The following is a 20,282-nucleotide window of genomic DNA, read 5'->3' on the forward strand; positions in this document are numbered from 1 at the left end:
CAAATTAAAAAACTAAACAATCATCAGAATATATTGTTAATTTCCTAATCTTCTATTGCTATACCTTGAGACCGATTTGGAATATGTGCAAAAATGGTCAGACCCTAATTATTCCATATTTACATACAGGTAAAATTTAATGTCTTCTAAGGACGCAAATCGTATGAAATCAATCAAATAAATTGTTTATAATCTGTCATTCTGATTTTAAATAAATATTTTTTTGAAAATATCAATTAATATGAGAAACTTAAATAATGCGTGTGCTAAAACACAGCGTTAAGGATTTCATATTAATTAGATTTTAATTTTATCCAAGAAGTCAGTAACTTCTCGATCGACCAGTATGTATCTTTAGAAATTGCGACAAGGGTGAAAGGATAAGGCCCTCGCTTTAGGCTTTAATGAGTGATTTAGTAGCACAAAGCATGTCTCTGGAGGCTTCTATCAGACAGATCCAGACGCGAGAAGACCCTGGCACGCCTCTATTCAGGACATTAATAGAACCTCTCGCTCGGTATATGTCTGTGATGCCATCAACCATGAATTAAAATGGATATTTTGGAGAATTAACTGTCAGTCAATTTAAGGAGAAGTATTAGTTACAAGTTCTTGCCGCTGATAATATTGTATATAGTGTCTCCATAAATTGAAATGATGAAATAATACAAACAATTTTTTGATGTTTTGAATTGAATTTATTATTCATTTAAAAATAAATTTCATGAAAATTCCTAGCAGCAGTTGCTGGGGTTAAAATGGTATATTTAATGGTACAGAATATATGTGAGGATACATTTTTTAACATTGATACTGTAGATATATATTTTCTATATTGAACCATTAAACATGCGGTGTATATAGAGTATACTAATTTTTCAGTACAATCCAAAAATTCTAGATATTTCTAGAACATTTTAAGTCGATCATAATAAATTGCACTCATTTTGGAACTTGCAGACCATTCGTGAAATTTGTAGAACGTTCTCGAACATTCTAAATAGTTAATAATAAACTTCACTCAGTTTGGAACTTTCTAGATCATTCTAGAAATTTCTAGAGCTTTCTGAATCGTTTTAGAAATTTCTAGAACTTTTTCGAAGATTCCTAATCGATCATAATAAATTGCACTCATTTTGGAACTTGCAGACCAGTAGGGAAATTTCTAGAACGTTCTCGAACATTCTAAATCGATCATAATAAACTTCACTCAGTTTGGAACTTTCTAGATCATTCTAGAAATTTCTAGAGCTTTCTGAATCGTTTTAGAAATTTCTAGAACTTTTTCGAAGATTCCTAATCGATCATAATAAATTGCACTCATTTCGGAACTTGCAGATCATTCGGGAAATTTGTAGAACGTTCTCGAACATTCTAAATCGATCATAATAAACTTCACTCAGTTTGGAACTTTATAGATCATTCTAGAAATTTCTAGAGCTTTCTGAATCGTTTTAGAAATTTCTAGAACTTTTTCGAAGATTCCTAATCGATCATAATAAATTGCACTCATTTCGGAACTTGCAGATCATTCGGGAAATTTGTAGAACGTTCTCGAACATTCTAAATCGATCATAATAAACTTCACTCAGTTTGGAACTTTCTAGATCATTCTAGAAATTTCTAGAGCTTTCTGAATCGTTTTAGAAATTTCTAGAACTTTTTCGAAGATTCCTAATCGATCATAATAAATTGCACTCATTTCGGAACTTGCAGATCATTCGGGAAATTTCTAGAACGTTCTCGAACATTCTAAATCGATCATAATAAACTTCACTCAGTTTGGAACTTTCTAGATCATTCTAGAAATTTCTAGAGCTTTCTGAATCGTTTTAGAAATTTCTAGAACTTTTTCGAAGATTCCTAATCGATCATAATAAATTGCACTCATTTTGGAACTTGCAGACCAGTAGGGAAATTTCTAGAATGTTCTCGAACATTCTAAATCGATTGCAATAGTTTGCACTCATTTTAGATTTTCCATATCATTCCAGAAATTATTAAAACATTCTAAATCAATATCGCGCCTAGATTATTGAATGAAGTTTTTCAGTTTAGTGAAGAACAATAAGAAGGTTTGGATTGGTGAAAAGCTCTATATTTTGAAGATTACATAGCCGTATCATGAGATGTAGAAGTACCTATTTACCAAGAAAAGTGACAAAAAAATTTATTTTGATTCCAAGAATCTTTTTCCGACAATTTTCTCGGAAAATACGATTTTAGGGTTTTTCATAAAGTGAGGAAGTCCAAGTTCCAAGTTAGACTTGGAAAATAGTTTTGAATTAATCATCAAAAAATTCAAAACCCTTTTATACCATATTTATATATTATATTGGTCAATTTTCTAGTGCTTTGATTGCCACATTGAATCTGCCATTTTAAGTTTGGGAAAAATAATATCAAAATCATAATCTGCAAGTTCAAAAATCCTTATTAACCATTTTTTGTTCCAATCTAACCATTTTGTTAATTTAGATCCGCCATTTTGAATCCACTATTCCAAATTTGAGAAAAATAATATTGAATTCACGAACTGCTACTTCAAAAAGCCTTATTAACCATTTTTTGTTTCAATCCAATCATTTTGTTTATTTAGGTAAGCCATTTTGGATCCGCCATTTCAAATTTGAAAAAAATAATATTAAATTCATAATCCGCGTCTTCAAAAACCTTTATTAACCATTTTTTTCTCAATCCTATCATTTTGTTTATATATTTTCGCCATTTTGGATACGGCATTTCAAATTCGAAAGAAAAATAATATTACATTTATAATTTGTTACTTCAAAAACCCTTATTAACCATTTTTTGTTTCAATCCAATCATTTTGTTTATTTAGGTAAGCCATTTTGGATCCGCCATTTCAAATTTGAAAAAAATAATATTAAATTCATAATCTGCGATTTCAAAAATCCTTATTAACTATTTTTTGTTCCAATCTAACCATTTTGTTAATTTAGATCCACCATTTTGAATCCACTATTCCAAATTTGAGAAAAATAATATTGAATTCATGAACTGCTACTTCAAAAATCCTTATTAACCATTTTTTGTTTCAATCCAATCATTTTGTTTATTTAGGTAAGCCATTTTGGATCCGCCATTTCAAATTTGAAAAAAATAATATTAAATTCATAATCCGCGTCTTCAAAAACCTTTATTAACCATTTTTTTCTCAATCCTATCATTTTGTTTATATATTTTCGCCATTTTGGATACGGCATTTCAAATTCGAAAGAAAAATAATATTACATTTATAATTTGTTACTTCAAAAACCCTTATTAACCATTTTTTGTTTCAACCCAATCATTTTGTTTATTTAGGTAAGCCATTTTGGATCCGCCATTTCAAATTTGAAAAAAATAATATTAAATTCATAATCCGCGTCTTCAAAAACCTTTATTAACCATTTTTTTCTCAATCCAATCATTTTGTTTATATATTTTCGCCATTTTGGATACGGCATTTCAAATTCGAAAGAAAAATAATATTACATTTATAATTTGTTACTTCAAAAACCCTTATTAACCATTTTTTGTTTCAATCCAATCATTTTGTTTATTTAGGTAAGCCATTTTGGATCCGCCATTTCAAATTTGAAAAAAATAATATTAAATTCATAATCTGCGATTTCAAAAATCCTTATTAACTATTTTTTGTTCCAATCTAACCATTTTGTTAATTTAGATCCACCATTTTGAATCCACTATTCCAAATTTGAGAAAAATAATATTGAATTCATGAACTGCTACTTCAAAAATCCTTATTAACCATTTTTTGTTTCAATCCAATCATTTTGTTTATTTAGGTAAGCCATTTTGGATCCGCCATTTCAAATTTGAAAAAAATAATATTAAATTCATAATCCGCGTCTTCAAAAACCTTTATTAACCATTTTTTTCTCAATCCTATCATTTTGTTTATATATTTTCGCCATTTTGGATACGGCATTTCAAATTCGAAAGAAAAATAATATTACATTTATAATTTGTTACTTCAAAAACCCTTATTAACCATTTTTTGTTTCAACCCAATCATTTTGTTTATTTAGGTAAGCCATTTTGGATCCGCCATTTCAAATTTGAAAAAAATAATATTAAATTCATAATCTGCGATTTCAAAAATCCTTATTAACTATTTTTTGTTCCAATCTAACCATTTTGTTAATTTAGATCCACCATTTTGAATCCACTATTCCAAATTTGAGAAAAATAATATTGAATTCATGAACTGCTACTTCAAAAATCCTTATTAACCATTTTTTGTTTCAATCCAATCATTTTGTTTATTTAGGTAAGCCATTTTGGATCCGTCATTTCAAATTTGAAAAAAATAATATTAAATTCATAATTCGCGACTTCAAAAACCTTTATTAACCATTTTTTTCTCAATCCTATCATTTTGTTTATATATTTTCGCCATTTTGGATACGGCATTTCAAATTCGAAAGAAAAATAATATTACATTTATAATTTGTTACTTCAAAAACCCTTATTAACCATTTTTTGTTTCAATCCAATCATTTTGTTTATTTATGTTCACCATTTTGGATCCGCCATTTTGAATTTTGAGATAGCAATAGATTCATAATTAGCTATCTTGAAAACTTTTGAATACCGACTACCGATTCGAAATCTGTCATAAAATTTACAATGTCCTTCAAACCTATCCCTATGACCCAAGCTACTTTCCTTTAATAATAGGTGAGTTGCTTTTTCCACATCTGCCCACAGTCCCTGCGGACTACACATCTCCCATATTCAACCAAAAAATTTTATTAGATTTTTGGCGTCACAGTCTGGACTTCACCACGTTCTTCTCCTCATTTTTCTTTTTGTCCTCTCTAGGGCGTCCGAAATATATCCATCATCCATTTTCTCCATCTTTTCCCGTCTGTGTCAGTATCATCATTTGATTTATTGTCTGTTGCTCTTCTATCCAAATTTTTACTAATACTTCCATCTTTCTGTGATTCTCTGCCATAATTACTTTCTTTGGTATTCCATCCATTGTGATGATCAATAGTGAGCTCAGACTGACCCTTATTTTATCCCCTTTTCCACTATAACCCCTCTGATCTTTATATAAATCATTTCTACTTTCCCTTTATAAACTTCTGTGATAGTTATTATCTTTTTTGCTCCAATTTAATATATTCCACATGTTTTTTTCTGGATTGAGTTGAATGCTGCTCTCAGGTCTAAGAACGTCAAATGTAGTATTTCTCCTATTTGGTAACGTCTTTCAAATATATTTCTTTTCCTTTTCAATATACTACTTGGTCCTCTTCCTACTTCTTCTCTTAGTCTTCCTTCCATTATCCTAGTTTATATCTTGCAGAACACTATAGATATATTGGTCTGTAGTTTTCCCAATTTGTTTGTTCTCCTTTCTTGTGGATTGGAATTAACAAATTCTCCTTCCACTTCTTGTGCTATTATTTCTGACCACCATGCTTCCTTTATTACCTCCCATAACTATATCTTGTCTTCTTCTCCCAGATATTTAACCATTTCTGGATCTATTTCATCTGCTCCGTCCATTTTGTTAATTTTGATCTACGTATTGCCTCTTCATAGTTGATTTACCCCACATTTGCATTTTTTCCTTCTTCCTCTTCTGCCATGTTGTATGTTTGGTCTGCTTCTTACTATTTCTTTGAGTTTTGTTCGAAGTTTGTTTTCTATATATTCAATTCCTTACTTTTATTTCTCCCCAATGCTTTTATGCTATGCCAGAATTTTCTGTTGCTATTATCATATTCTTCGTTAATTTCTTCTTCTTCTGTTTCGCTTATTTTACTTTTTTCTTTACATCCCTACTTTGTTTTTCACTCTTCATTCATTTCTTTTTTTTTTCTTGTTTATTACTGTTCGTATTTCTTTTGTGTAAGGGGTATATAAACATGAAAATACAATTGGTACGAAAGTTTATTAGTGAAAAAATACATTAGAAAAATCAGATAAAAAAATGAGAGATTATATAACGTTAGTAGATTTTTTGAATGTGCTCAAACCTTGGGGATGTTCTGGTTCCACACGTTGCGCTGTTTTAATAGCCTGAAAACAAAATGGTAATTAAAAACAATGCCTACAAGGAAGTTGTAGATCTACAGAATGTTCAGGGATTGAGTAGATGATGTGAAAAAATAGACACGGATTGTTAACCATTGGACATGAGCCGTCTCTGGTCTTCTGGTCGGATTTCGCAACTTTAAAGGCATATAACTCAGAAACGAGGATGTTTCATGTCGCAGGATTATTTTCACGTCATCTAATCAATCCCGAATTTTTTACATCAAGTACCAGAACACACTCTATAAAAGAGTAAACAAATTATTAAGTTACTGCAAAATGTATAATTTAATAATTTATTCAACTCTTGTTATACCAACTATGAAAAAAATAAACAAATTAGTGAGTTATTTCAAAATATTTTCAATTTTGTTGGAATATTTTCCATAATTTGATTGGTCTTTTTCAACTATTAAAAGATCTTTAAAGGGGTTACACGAAGAAAAATGAAACGTTTTCAACTTGTATAATTGTACTTTAGGTTATGTACATTTGGGGGAGTCACTCATTGACGGACACTTCGTTGAAGAATCTCGACGCTATTTTTGTAGCGGTTGTTTGCGGAAATTGCGGTTTTTCGTTCCGAGTAGTTGGCTGCTCTGCTTATGACATTTAGTGCTGTCATCTTGAATTACCTTTTCACTCCAGATGTTCCTATTCGCTTGTATTTTAAATTCAAATACATAAAACTCGATAAAAAGCGAAGACAAATGAAACGTTGTCAACTTGTATGACTGAGATTTAGGTTATGTACATTTGGGGGAGCCACCCATTGACGGACACTTCGATGAAGAATCTCGACGCTATTTTTGTAGCGGTTGTTTGCGGAAATTGCGGTTTTTCGTTCTAAGTAGTTGGCTGCTCTGCTTGTGACATTTAGTGTTGTCATCTTGAGTTACCTTTTCACTCCACATGTTCCTATTCGCTTGTATTTTAAATTCAAATACATAAAACTCGATAAAAAGCGAAGACAAATGAAACGTTGTCAACTTGTATGACTGAGATTTAGGTTATGTACATTTGAGGGAGTCACCCATTGAAGGACACTTCGTTGAAGAATCTGGACGCTATTTTTGTAGCGGCTGTTTGCGGAAATTGCGGTTTTTCGTTCTAAGTAGTTGGCTGCTCTGCTTATGACATTTAAAGCTGTCATATTGAATCACCTTTTCACTCCACATGTTCCTATTCGCTTGTATTTTAAATTCAAGTACATAAAACTCGATAAAAAGCGAAGACAAATGAAACGTTGTCAACTTGTATGACTGAGATTTAGGTTATGTACATTTGGGGGAGTCACCCATTGACGGACACTTCGTTGAAGAATCTCGACGCTATTTTTGTAGCGGCTGTTTGCGGAAATTGCGGTTTTTCGTTCTAAGTAGTTGGCTGCTCTGCTTGTGACATTTAGTGCTGTCATCTTGAGTTACCTTTTCACTCCACATGTTCCTATTCGCTTGTATTTTAAATTCAAGTACATAAAACTCGATAAAAAGCGAAGACAAATGAAACGTTGTCAACTTGTATGACTGAGATTTAGGTTATGTACATTTGGGGGAGTCACCCATTGACGGACACTTCGTTGAAGAATCTCGACGCTATTTTTGTAGCGGCTGTTTGCGGAAATTGCGGTTTTTCGTTCTAAGTAGTTGGCTGCTCTGCTTGTGACATTTAGTGCTGTCATCTTGAGTTACCTTTTCACTCCACATGTTCCTATTCGCTTGTATTTTAAATTCAAGTACATAAAACTCGATAAAAAGCGAAGACAAATGAAACGTTGTCAACTTGTATGACTGAGATTTAGGTTATGTACATTTGAGGGAGTCACCCATTGAAGGACACTTCGTTGAAGAATCTCGACGCTATTTTTGTAGCGGTTGTTTGCGGAAATTGCGGTTTTTCGTTCTAAGTAGTTGGCTGCTCTGATTGTGACATTTAGTGCTGTCATCTTGAATTACCTTTTCACTCCAAATGTTCCTATTCGCTTGTATTTTAAATTCAAATACATAAAACTCGATAAAAAGCGAAGACAAATGAAACGTTGTTAACTTGTATGACTGAGATTTAGGTTATGTACATTTGGGGGAGTCACCCATTGACGGACACTTCGTTGAAGAATCTCGACGCTATTTTTGTAGCGGCTGTTTGCGGAAATTGCGGTTTTTCGTTCTAAGTAGTTGGCTGCTCTGCTTGTGACATTTAGTGCTGTCATCTTGAGTTACCTTTTCACTCCACATGTTCCTATTCGCTTGTATTTTGAATTCAAGTAAATAAAACTCGATAAAAAGTCATAAATTATGTAAAAAATTTGCTGATTTATCGATAAAAACAGATATTCGTGGGATTGAAGAATGTTCTTTTTGGGAAAGATTTCGTTTCGACAGTACATGGTATAAAGAAAAATACCAATTGCCAAAAACAAAACTATTTTGCCAATCAGTAATTTTACGAAGGTTTCGCGATTTTGTTATGTGAGTTTTTCTTGTAAAAATATTTTAAATAACGAAAAATATATCATTCCAAAGAACAAAATTGTATGCGCCATAATAATTCATTCATTAGTAGCTAATCATAATTATAACTTATAAAAACACTAACATACCAAGACGTAAAAAACATGCGGGCGAAATTGTGATATTAAAATTAATTTGAAAAAAACAATCACATGTAATAAATTGAGCAAGTACGCAGTGTGTATTTCTTTCAAGGACATCATGTCTGGAGGATTCAAAAATGGGTTAGGAAGGGTATGCAGACAAAAATAAAGAGGACGTTGAAATAAACATGAGGGCATCCAGTATCGGAATAAGTTATAGAAATGTTGCAAAAGAACTCGATAAAATGAGGATTTAAATTACCATACAAAAGAGAAGCCTACATTTTCTAATATATATTAATTTGAGCGTAAATTCAGAGGGTTAAGTGTTGGATTCCAGGGTAATTCAATTACGAGAAAAAAAAATTTTTGATGCTCGAGAAAAATATTAATCTACATATACAAAAAAAAATTCTCACCAAGTTCGAGCCCTTAATGTCAATTTTGAGTACTTACAATTTAAATATAAAGTTTTACCATTTGGAATTTATGCAAAAAATATTTTTTTTCTTCACTGGGTCACCAATAGGAGAAAAGTCTTTTTTTCAAAAACTGTACTGTAATGAGTCCTATTGGTGAACCAGTACGAGTTATACAAAAAAACTTCAAAGCGATTTCGAAGAGCATAAAATTCCCCACAATGTGCATCAAACTGATTTGCATTATTGTCAAAAGTGATAATTATTAGAAATTTGGAAAAAAATTTAGAAGTAGAAGCCGTACGAGGTTAAAAGTTGTATGAAAATAGTAATAGGTTAGGTTAAGTTAAGTTAGGTTAGGTTAAGTTAGGTTAGGTTAAGTTAGGTTAACACATGGCATTTAACGTGTTAAGCAAAGTGAACTCTAAAAGATTTAAATAGGAGACAAAAACAGAAAGGAACAAAAATAAGTGAAAGACGAAAATAACGCAAAGGAAAAAACTTGAAAGAGGAAATAGATAAGAGTAATCGAAAGACTACAACAAAGGATATGACAAGAATTTATATTGTATGTTTTTTTATTATAAATACGCGGTATGAATAATTACGTTCTATAAAGCTAATACGATCCTGTTTACTTTTATAATTAGTTAAAATAAAGTCACCGATGTTATTGATGCTTTTAATTCGAATGATTTAAACGTGCTAAATTGCTTACTAAGCAACAACATTTTTATTGTAATTGAAGTTTTGCTTTTACCTTTTTTATACATATGTGGGTCGCGAAGATAACAATAACAGCAGGAAACAGATGGTTGTGTGGGTACTATTTCAACGAGAGCTTTGAGAAATAATAAATAATTATATCGAAGATTTAAGAATTACACAATTAGAATCGTCAAGAAATTGATTGTAAGAAAAACATCTCGGTACATTAATTACAATCGTCAATACCGATTTTGTTGTTCTTGATATGAGAATAATTTTTAACATATTGATGGTCACAATTTAAAAAACTGATATTAGTTTTTCAAGATTCGGTCTCGCTTTTTTTGAATCTTTATTTGATAGTTTGAAATAGGTACAGAGGAAAAATTCCACTACATATGTTATACTTCAATGAAACCCCTTTCATTCTAAAAATCAGTAGTCCTCTTTGAGCCCAAAAAAATCTTCTAATCCTCTACGAGGCCCAGATTCGTCCATCTTTAGAATATTGCTAGCACATTTGAAGCTCGGCTCCCAAGCATACCCTGAAGATGCTCAGTTCAATAAAGAAGAGAGCTGTTCATCTTATGGGCGACCTAGAGTTGACCAGAAACTTGGACATCTAATAGTATAGAAGAAAAATCTCTGAACTGACTCGGTCCAACAACCTAGAGCAGTTTTTGCAAGACCTACTCTACAGGCAGACGTGGATCATGAGTTCGCCTGCAGACGCCAAGAACGTCAATTTATCGGAACGTGCAAGCGTGTGGAATCAGCTACCAAGACACGTTTTCCTCCATCTCCTCTTGCCTTCATGTCACAATTCCATCGACCTTTCCACCACCACATTTAAATCCTGTTGGAAGCTCGGCATACCCTGTCAAGGATATGCAGACGACATAGTCATCTACGCAAAAGGATGCTTTTGGAATACACTCTATAACATAGTTCAAAGAGGATTCAACTATACAAAAAGGTGGTGTCGATCGGTGGGCCTAAACGTCAATCCGAACAAGACCTATCTAATTTCCTTCACTAGGAAGAAAAAACTCAACCTCAAGCCCATAAAGCTAGACGGGTAAGTCATCGAGTGGCAAACAGAGGGGAAATATCTGGGACTCACACTAGACTATAAACTTCTGTAAAAAACACATAAAAGCCCTGATGGTGTGCAGAAACTTTGCAGGGAGGAATTGGGGTTGTAGCCATAAGATGCTACGGTGGATGTACATGGCAATTGTAAGACCGATCATCACATATGGGGCAGTGGTTTAGGGTACTAGTACTAGTCTGAATACCACGAGGAACAATCTATCGAAGGTACAAAGACTGGCTTGCTTATGTGCAACTGAGGCCATGAAATCTTGCCCAACAATAGCACTAAATCTCTCAACTTTCCACATAGTTCTGGAAAGCGTGGGGGAGAAAACGTAACTTAGAATGTTCAAAAACCTGAAGACGCTAGACCGAGCAGATGATTCAGCGTGCAGGTTTTGTTGCACAAAGAATGATACCTCCAGAGCACTACACCTGGGAGCGTATGAAAAAGAAGGAGATCACTGGCAATTAAAGCCATTATGTATCAGCTGTAAACACTGGGTTCTGCAGGATCGCAGAAAGATAGGGTAATAGAATAGATCCTTTGGGTCGTAGTGTTTACAAGACCCCAAATCCATACATACATACATTATACTCATATTTGCTCCTATAATCTGCAAGTTTATCGGCTTATTTTACAGAATTTCTTCATAATTTGAGCCTGTTTAAAGCGAACCTTCACAATTGAGTTGAACATTATAATGTTCTATTGCTTTTTTTAATAATATAAAGAAAATGAGCCAGCAATTATGGAAAAGGAATCTCAAGATTTGAGTATTAGCGTAGGTCAGTAGCATATTTACCATAGGGCCATGGGGACCATGGCCCGGGGTGGCAGGCTAAATGGGGCGGCAATTAAACAAGCCAGTGCTGTCTCTATAGTGGCGCAGGGAGACAGTAACAAAATACAGAACACGAGACTATGGTCAGCCCAGGACAAGTTAATATCGGTTCAGAAGATATAAATAGTGATTCCACAGAAGGCTTTAGTTAAAAATGAAGCTTTTCGCTCAATTAAATTGTCTAAAAATGGTCATATTATCGGAATTTTGAGAATATAGTCTCTAATCTTACAAGGTGTTGACGCAGATGTAGGGCTCCAAGCTGATCACTTTCATAGAAACAAAAGGGAATCATTTGGTGCTTTTAAAGAAGCTGCGGAAGGGAAATGCTCAGAATAATACAGAAGCATCCACAGGAGAATAATTAAAAGGAAGAAACTAGACAAGGAAGTAACCATTTTAGAGTCGATACCTTCTTCCCAATATGCGATTGTTGAGCGCAATTATTCTTATGATGTAGTAACCGCCAATTTTGCATTTGTAGGCAAATTGGATGCAATATCTGAACCGAAAGTGAGAGCTAACGTCATAAGACTCCAAGAATTATACCCACTTGATCACGAGTTTAAGGCAACTTAACCTATTTATTAAAGAAAGACATTTGTGCATCACTAAAAATGTAAATAGTTGATAAATGGTGTTATTTCTGTTGTTGGCTCCCGGACTAATAAATTATTTAGTTTAGACGAATTGAAAGAACAACTGTTGTGATGATGGTACAATTATGACGCTAATAATATAAGTAGTACATTAATGTACTACTATTATTTATACGAAAGGTGTGGGTTCATTTATGTTCCAAAATACAAAGAATTATCGATCCGTGTATTAATTTTTAAAATTTTACCGGCTTTAGATACAGCACTATCGAAACAAATTCAATTAGAACAAATTATAAGAAAATTAACATCATTTGAAGAAACTCAATCACGCCAGTACTTTTCGATTAATGCTATCTGTACCATCTAGCGTCGGTTTTCCGAAGTATATTATAATGTGTACCCGATATTTAGGAGATACCTGTTTGTTAATAATAATCAATGTTCGCGATAATTACGAAGTGAACAACATCTGTTAATTTTATTTCAAACTTTAATATAGGTGATTAGCGAAGCTAGAATTTTATTGTTTTATAAATAATGGCAAACCAACAACCTGCTGGCCGCGAGCAAGCATATCTATTTAAAAAATTTTGCAACTTGAAAATTTTTACGAAAAAATATGTTTTGGAAGCTGATACATCCATCAAATGAATTTGTTTTAATGCCTGACTCTCATAGAGTATTGAACATAACTTTTTCAATATTAGATTTATTAAGCAAAATTTCAAATAAACATCATTTAATTTTACACTAAAAAGGTACTCTTGATGAAACTCGAAATATTGATAAAGTTATTAATTATTATTACACTGACGAGCAAAAAAATTGAGGTCACTTCGCAAATTGCGAATAATTTTAGCGTCAATATTGACAAGAATTAGTAGGCGTTAAAGTAAATTTTTTCCAAGACTTGACAGCTGTCATTATCTGTCATTCGATGTATAAGAGTACGACTTTGATGAAAAATGTGCCTTGGTGCTAATTGAACATTCACACTTCCCTTGCCTGTTTTCCAATTTACTGTTGATTCTTTGTGTAAAACCTAACGATTGCAAAGTGTAGTCATTTAACAAGCCCATAACGCCTTTAGATCCGATTGTTGTGGCAAGAATTGTGCTGTTACAAGATGGTCGGGGGCAACCTGAAACTGCAAGAACTGTTGGTGCTAGTCTTTGTGGTGTGCAAATGGTGTACCAGCGCTTTCTGGAGACTGGCCTGATCACAAGAAGACCAGGGTCTGGGCGAAAAAGAGTTACCACTCAACGAGATGACCGTTTTTTGATGTCCACAAGTTTGCGACATAGGACAGCTACTGCGGTTTCACTGCGGGATCAGTTGGAAGAAGTAAGATATATAAACGTTAGTGAATGGACTGTTAGAAGAAGACTTCACGCTGCTGAACTGTCATGCAGAAGAATGGCTACAGGTCCCCCGTTGCAACGCCAGCATCGGTCTGCAAGATTGACGTTCGTTGGAATGATGATGACTGGAGTTGGGTATTTTTCTCAGATGAGTCGCGTTTTTGCCTTACTAGGTCAGATGGACGTCGACGAGTGTGAAGAAGACCTGGGGAAAGATATGCTGAAGTTTGCATTGACGAGCGTCTTCCATTTGGCGGTAGGTCAGTTATGGTTTGGGCGGGAATCCCTGCACAAGCTCGTACAGAGTGGGTCCTCATAGAAAATGGCTTCCTAATCTCTCACAGGTACATTACGGAGGAGCTAGAAGACCATGTTATGCCTTTCATGGTGACTATGGGGGATTTTTATGCAAGATAATGCGGGACCATATGCAACCAGAATTGTCAGGGAGTATCTGGATGAGGTAGAAATTAGGCGGTTTGACTGGCCAGCCCGCAGCACAGACATGAATCCCATAGAACATGTCTGGGACGAGTTGGGACGACTCGTCCGCAGACACACGCCAGCACCAAGAACTGCTCAGGAGCTGAGAAGATTGCTGTTGCAGGAATGGGATAACATCGACCAGAATGTGATTCGCAACTTAATTTAAAGTATACCGCGTCGACTTCAAGCAGTCATCAATGCAAGCGGAGGGAATATACGTTATTAGTGTCAAGTTTTTTTATTTTGTTCGCTTCATATCTTCCCTAACAACAAAATGTTGAATTTCGCCCAAAATGTTAATTTTTTACTTTTTCAGAATAGATCATTAAATCGAAGAAAAAAATGCATTTTTCTTTAGTATAGAGTATCACATTCAGCTTACAAAGGCACATGCAATGATGTACAGTTTGCGAATACTATCTGAGAACGTAAAATTTCAAAGAACATGTAAATTTTAAGGTGGCCTCAATTTTTTGCTCGCCAGTGTATTATTATTATTGATTAGTAAGCATTTTGTGAATTAATTGAAAATTTTGAGTCGTGGAAATGAGACCCCATCGATAGAAGATATATATTAAAAAAAATTGGGACTGAGGGCTTTCGTTTCTTTCAACTTTTCACAGAAATCCAGTCTAATTAGTACAGGATCTTGTTTCTCAAAGTATGGGCACTGATCTATTGAAGGCCTTAGTATGAAACAAATAACAATTTGATGATCATGTATGCGAGACTCAAACTGTTGTTTGTTTCGTACTAAGGTCCCCAATAGCTGAGTACCTATAATTATTTAACTTTGAATTTTACAGGGCAATAGCATTTTCTCTGAGTTTGTTACGGAAAACTGTCATTCATTGATAGTTATGACATTGAGTCAATAATAATTCGGAAACCTTGTTATTTGTTCAATTAGATATTGTTAATCAAAATGTACTCAAATTTGTTATTAACATTAGACGAGCGTTTGGGAAACTCTAATGCTGCTGTTACACGTTATGCGGAAAATTTTTCTTGAAGAAACTTACCAAGTAAAAATACATTTAGAGCCATTGAACGACGTTGTCGAGAAACTGGGAATTTCTTTAATTTCTTATTTCTTAGACCTTTTGATATGTAAATGCTTCTAAATGATCTCGATTTTAGGTCTCTTCTGTTTTAAAATTAGTTTTTTTCGATAATTTTTAAAATAAACATAAATTTTGACGTTTCGACTTTTCTTTGAGTCTTTATCAAAATATGATATTGACACTGACAATTTGCGAATTTATATTAATCAATAGATCACCTACATCATTAACATCAAAATTAATTTTTTCTTATTAGAACATTTTCTATTTTGATTTTATTCTTATTTTGATGTTTGCTTGAGTCTGTGAAGTGGTTGTTGATGCTTCAAGCGGGGATTTTGTCTTTTAGGGGACCAATAACGACAATAAGCGCTTGTTTCACTTCCATTCCAATGAAAATGGGCTTCATCACTCCGAAAGATAGTGTTAAATGAATGAAATTTAAAATCCTTCTTCAATATTTCGTGCACTATAATTTTTGGAAGCCCCAAGGCAGCCGCTCTCTTGCAAACGAATTGACGCGAATTATCGCGCAAACTTGCCGCGACGAGTTCAATGTTTTCATTCGTTCTCGACAGCCTGCTGGGTCCCGGTCATGGGTCGTTTTCTGCTGAACTTGTTGCTCGGAACCTTCGCACCAATGATCTAATCAAATCGTCACGTAATCGTCGACTATGGTAACGTGAACAAAAACTTCTACGAGCAATTGCTTACGAATCATTAGCTTCGATGGCAAACGCACGTTGTTCAACCGTCCACTGCGACTTCGCGACTAAATAACCCGCACAAATGACGATGCCAACGCTGCCTCCTCTCCGCCCCTCCGATCAAAAGTTACGGTGAAATTCGACATTCAAATCCTAATTCTGCCACCGGACACCCTTTACAACTCTCTTGTATTTGTAAGTAATGCTAGATTGGCCCTATTAGGATAAGCAGAGCCATCTATGATTACCATTAGAAAACCACCATTTTAAATCTTGACTTCTTTTTAGCTTGACTAATTATAAAAAAATACACTCATGATGAGAAAATCGACAAGATAGCATATCGAAGCAATTAGCTTCATAATGAGTGGTCTACGTTGTTAATGAGTAATTTTTTTAGGGGTTATAATTGACAGTAAATAAAATACAAACTTAAGTACATCAAAATTTATTTGAGAGTAACCTATCAATATTTAATGTTCCCTTCCCTGGCCCTAACAACAGCTTCCAATCGCCTATTGAATCGAATAAGTTTCTTTACTCGATCTGGTTCGATGCTTCCCCATTCTTCAGTAAGCGCCGTTTTGAGGTCCGATTTCGTGGCTAATGCAGGATTACTAGCCCGAAGTTCATAAATTCTCGATAGGATTTAAGTCCGGGTCACGCGCTGGCCATTCATAGCATCAATTTCGACATCCTGTAAATACTACCGTACATAAACTGCAGTATGAAACAGGCGTATAGAACGACGTGGTCTCCTAAAATTTCTTCTTTGGATGGTTCGTCGTTAATCCCCTCGGTCCATCGCCAATTTCGATAAAAATCAACTCGGTTTTTGCTTCCGTTGAATTACCCGCCTAAACCGTCCAGGAGCCTCCTCCAAAAGTCACGCAACACTGCAGGAATCTTTCTCCATTTCTCGGAGTCTCGTCGTTCATCAGTTCAATTAACTTGTTCTCTGGAACATCGTAGACGGCATGCTCGTTGGGCTAAGGTTCATTTGAGACCAGTAGCTGGCTTTTTGGCCCAAGATTAGCTTTCTTAAGTCTTTTTCTGACTGTTCAGCCACTCAAAGGCATTCCTCGAGTTTCACTAAGCTCTTATTTGACTTAAACACCAATAAGGGCCAGATTTCTCAGCGTTGTGCTGACAATTAATCGGTCATCTCTCTTGGATGTGCAGCTTTTTCTTCCGGAACCTCGTCTTCGATGAAAGTTACCAGTCTGTTGGTAAACTCTATAAACAGTAGATTGACCTCTTGCTGCCTCTGACCGTGTCGCAATAGAGTGATGACTTGAGCAGCTTTTTCACTTGTTGTGTCCATTAATGGAGATGTATATCAGTTGACGTTTGATGGCTAAATGATAGTGGTGAGTCAGGTAGATCACCTTTTATAATGATTAGTCGCCCTTAATTAACACTATTGTTAAGAAGTATAATATATTGGTGGTCTCTCCACCCCAAAAACCCCTGAAGAGTCCAAGGGTACTTTAAGAGGAGGAGTTTCGGTCAGATATTCTGAAACTTGACACGATGATAATTCAAAGCAAACTTATTAAAAGTCTCCATGTGTTCAAAACCCCAAAACCTTTATAACTATCCATGAGGCGTCCAAGGATACTTTGTAAGGAGGGGAATTGGTTTAAGCCAAACTTGGCATAATGCTAATTCAAAGAAAAATATTTATAAGTCTTATATAAGGCAATTAAATCATGTAAGAAAAGATTTTTGACACTTTTGATAAATCAGTTGAATTGAGACTTTTAATTAGCTTGTTTCAAACTATCATTGTGTCAAGTTTCAGCAAAATCGACCGAAGCCTCTCCTGTTATGATACCCTTGAACTTTTTAGAGGTATTTTTGAGGCTTTTAAACAACTTACTCCAAACTCTAAACTATCAAGTTTCAGAAAAACTAACCAAAGTCCAATTTCTATAAGGATTGAGCACAATCATTTTATAAATTTCAAGTATTTTAACTAAAATAAGTATCTACAACATAATTTAATATGTATGTATAATAATATATGAAATATAATAAAATGAAAATAATGGTATAAAATTACACACTCGAGTCAGAAATGATAAAATATTAGTTTCATGGACCTACATTAATAAATTATAAATGTTCAAATATGATTTGTAGACACTGGGTATTTTGGAAAGAGGAAAGGTTGAAGAATTTCCATTTATTCTATTTTTTTTTTATTGTGTATAAAGAAATTCTTATAAACAAATCTCATTTACTCCCTCTTAATCATTTTGAAATTCTTAAAAATCTACTTAAGTTTAGCAATTACCTCTTCCACCTGTTCCTTAGTAAACATATGAAACAAATCTTTAGGAGTCATTGTCATAACTTCAACATTAGACGAATTAAGTTTTTCTTCCATTACTTGCTTCAAAATTGTCAAAGCAGTAGTAGTAGCTTCTTCCAAAGTCATACTACGATGGTAAGCTTCTTGTAAGCTTTGTTGAGCTCCCTCTGAACCTGATCCAATAGCTTTGGCATCAAACTGTACATATGTACCTGAAAATTAATAACTTTAGACATATTCAGTCATCTTGGTATAATTTAACATACCGGAGGGATCCATATGATATAATTGAGGTCCTTTTTCATCTATACCTGCAAATAAAATGGCCACTCCAAATGGTCTTGACATAGCCGCACCATCATCATCTGAATCACCAAACTGTATAGCTAAATTTGATACTCCTTGAGCACAGGATTCTACACTTATATTTTCATTGTAGACGAACCAGTGATTCTGACATTCTACACGGGCTCTGTAATCAGAAATTTTCATTATTATAGCTGTGAAATATCCCTTGTAGTGATGATTTACCTATCTATCATGGTCCTTGAATCAGCCATAAGACCTGACACTGCACATCCAATATGCTTGTCAACTTCCACAATTTTTTCAATGGTAGTAGCTTCCATTAATGGAGAAGTAATACGTTTTTCCACTGCCAATACTACCCCTTCACTGGTACATATTCCAATAGCTGTAGAGCCTAATTTAATAGCTTCTATAGCATATTCTACTTGAAATAGTCGTCCTTCCGGCGAAAAGGTGTTTACTCCTCGATCATATTCGCTTCTAGTTAGAAACATCTTAAAAATTAGTAGAAATTAGGTTAGCTAAATGACAAAGCGGTAAAATACGGTTTTCAGAATATTCCTCAAACGAAAACTCACTTTGAAGACTGATCAAATAGAAATAAGAGGTGCTTCAAAAATTAATTCAATAATTGCCCAAAGTGTAACTTGAAAACTAAAAACAGCTAAAAATTGCAAGTAACAACTTTGAAATGACAAGGGCCACTTCTTCTTTTTCCTGTAAGTAAACTCGTATAGCGTTTAGATTTTTATTTACAGCTACTATTGAGCTAAAACTTGTAACATTTGATATAAGGAAGACACTCCTTTTTCTGTAAGTAGCTAGATTTAATTTGTACATCTTTACATGGGCTTTACTAATATAACTATACTAATATTGATTCAATAATTATCTAAAGTGACACAAAAAACAAAAAACTTCTTCTTTTTGTTGTTAGTTGAATAGTTTTTTTTTATTTGAGGTTTAATTTTTGTAACTAATGAGTTGTGAAAGAAATAATTACATGACGAACAAAATTTCGGATTCAAATTATATATTATTTATTTACCTGACAACAAACTATAAATTTACCTAGCTATATATAGTTGATCTATGTAAATGTCATGACTGTCATATTTTGTGACATATTAACGTGAACCTCAACAATACGTTCCATGAATATCAAAAGAAAATATTTCCGTATTTTAATAACTTCTCCCAGTATTATCTATCCGAATATTTCCTCAATATGTGTTTATCAATTTTTGGATTCATACTAATATTGGTACTGTATAAGTAGACCCAAAATTTACATCCCTTTAGTTTAGCTCACTTTATGTACTTACTGTAGCTTTGTTAATGAACTTTGTTCTGGCGAAAGAAACTGTCTAAGACAATTTTAAAGTTAATGCTGAATAAAAACTAATATTTCTCAATATATAAACTACAATCATAACTCCACATGCATATACACCTATTTTGTAAAATTTTTATTTAAAAATAATGGATTTAAGTACAGATAAACGATAAATTTTTATTTTGCAAATTACATATTTTCTGCGCTATATCTACGTAATTTAAGGAAATATGTTGTTAGTATCCCACTAAAATGTATTGGAGTGTTACATTGTTTTTCGCATTTTGAAAATAAAACTATTCTTTATTAAGATAAAATTATCTTGATACCAAAATTTAATAAACTGTATATACACATTAAAA

The 20,282-nt window shown here is 33.6% G+C and overlaps 1 protein-coding gene across 1 annotated transcript; it reads right to left on the minus strand.

Annotated features, from left to right (window-relative positions):
- Positions 1 to 5,916: 5,916 nt before the first annotated feature.
- On the minus strand, positions 5,917 to 19,295 carry LOC130897018 (proteasome subunit alpha type-5). The gene is made up of 5 exons (XM_057805492.1): positions 19,163 to 19,295; positions 18,807 to 19,078; positions 18,542 to 18,747; positions 18,258 to 18,487; positions 5,917 to 6,063 (listed from the first exon to the last, which is right to left on the minus strand). The coding sequence occupies exons 2-5, from the start codon at positions 19,076 to 19,078 to the stop codon at positions 5,983 to 5,985; spliced, it is 789 nt and encodes a 262-aa protein (XP_057661475.1). The 5' UTR covers positions 19,163 to 19,295; the 3' UTR covers positions 5,917 to 5,982.
- Positions 19,296 to 20,282: the final 987 nt, after the last annotated feature.

The sequence above is a fragment of the Diorhabda carinulata genome, chromosome 8 (genome assembly GCF_026250575.1).
Source record: "Diorhabda carinulata isolate Delta chromosome 8, icDioCari1.1, whole genome shotgun sequence".
NCBI classification, from domain to species: Eukaryota; Metazoa; Arthropoda; class Insecta; order Coleoptera; family Chrysomelidae; genus Diorhabda; species Diorhabda carinulata.

Bases quoted from the DNA above. Each gene is read 5' to 3' on its own strand.
- LOC130897018 (XM_057805492.1), bottom strand. From the start codon at position 19,078: ATGTTTCTAACTAGAAGCGAATATGATCGAGGAGTAAACACCTTTTCG. The intron at 18,748-18,806 runs GTAAATCATCAC...TTCTGATTACAG, and splicing joins TCAAGGACCATGATAGATAG to AGCCCGTGTAGAATGTCAGA. The intron at 6,064-18,257 runs GTAATTGCTAAA...TTTTGTTTTCAG, and splicing joins CTAAGGAACAGGTGGAAGAG to GCTATTAAAACAGCGCAACG.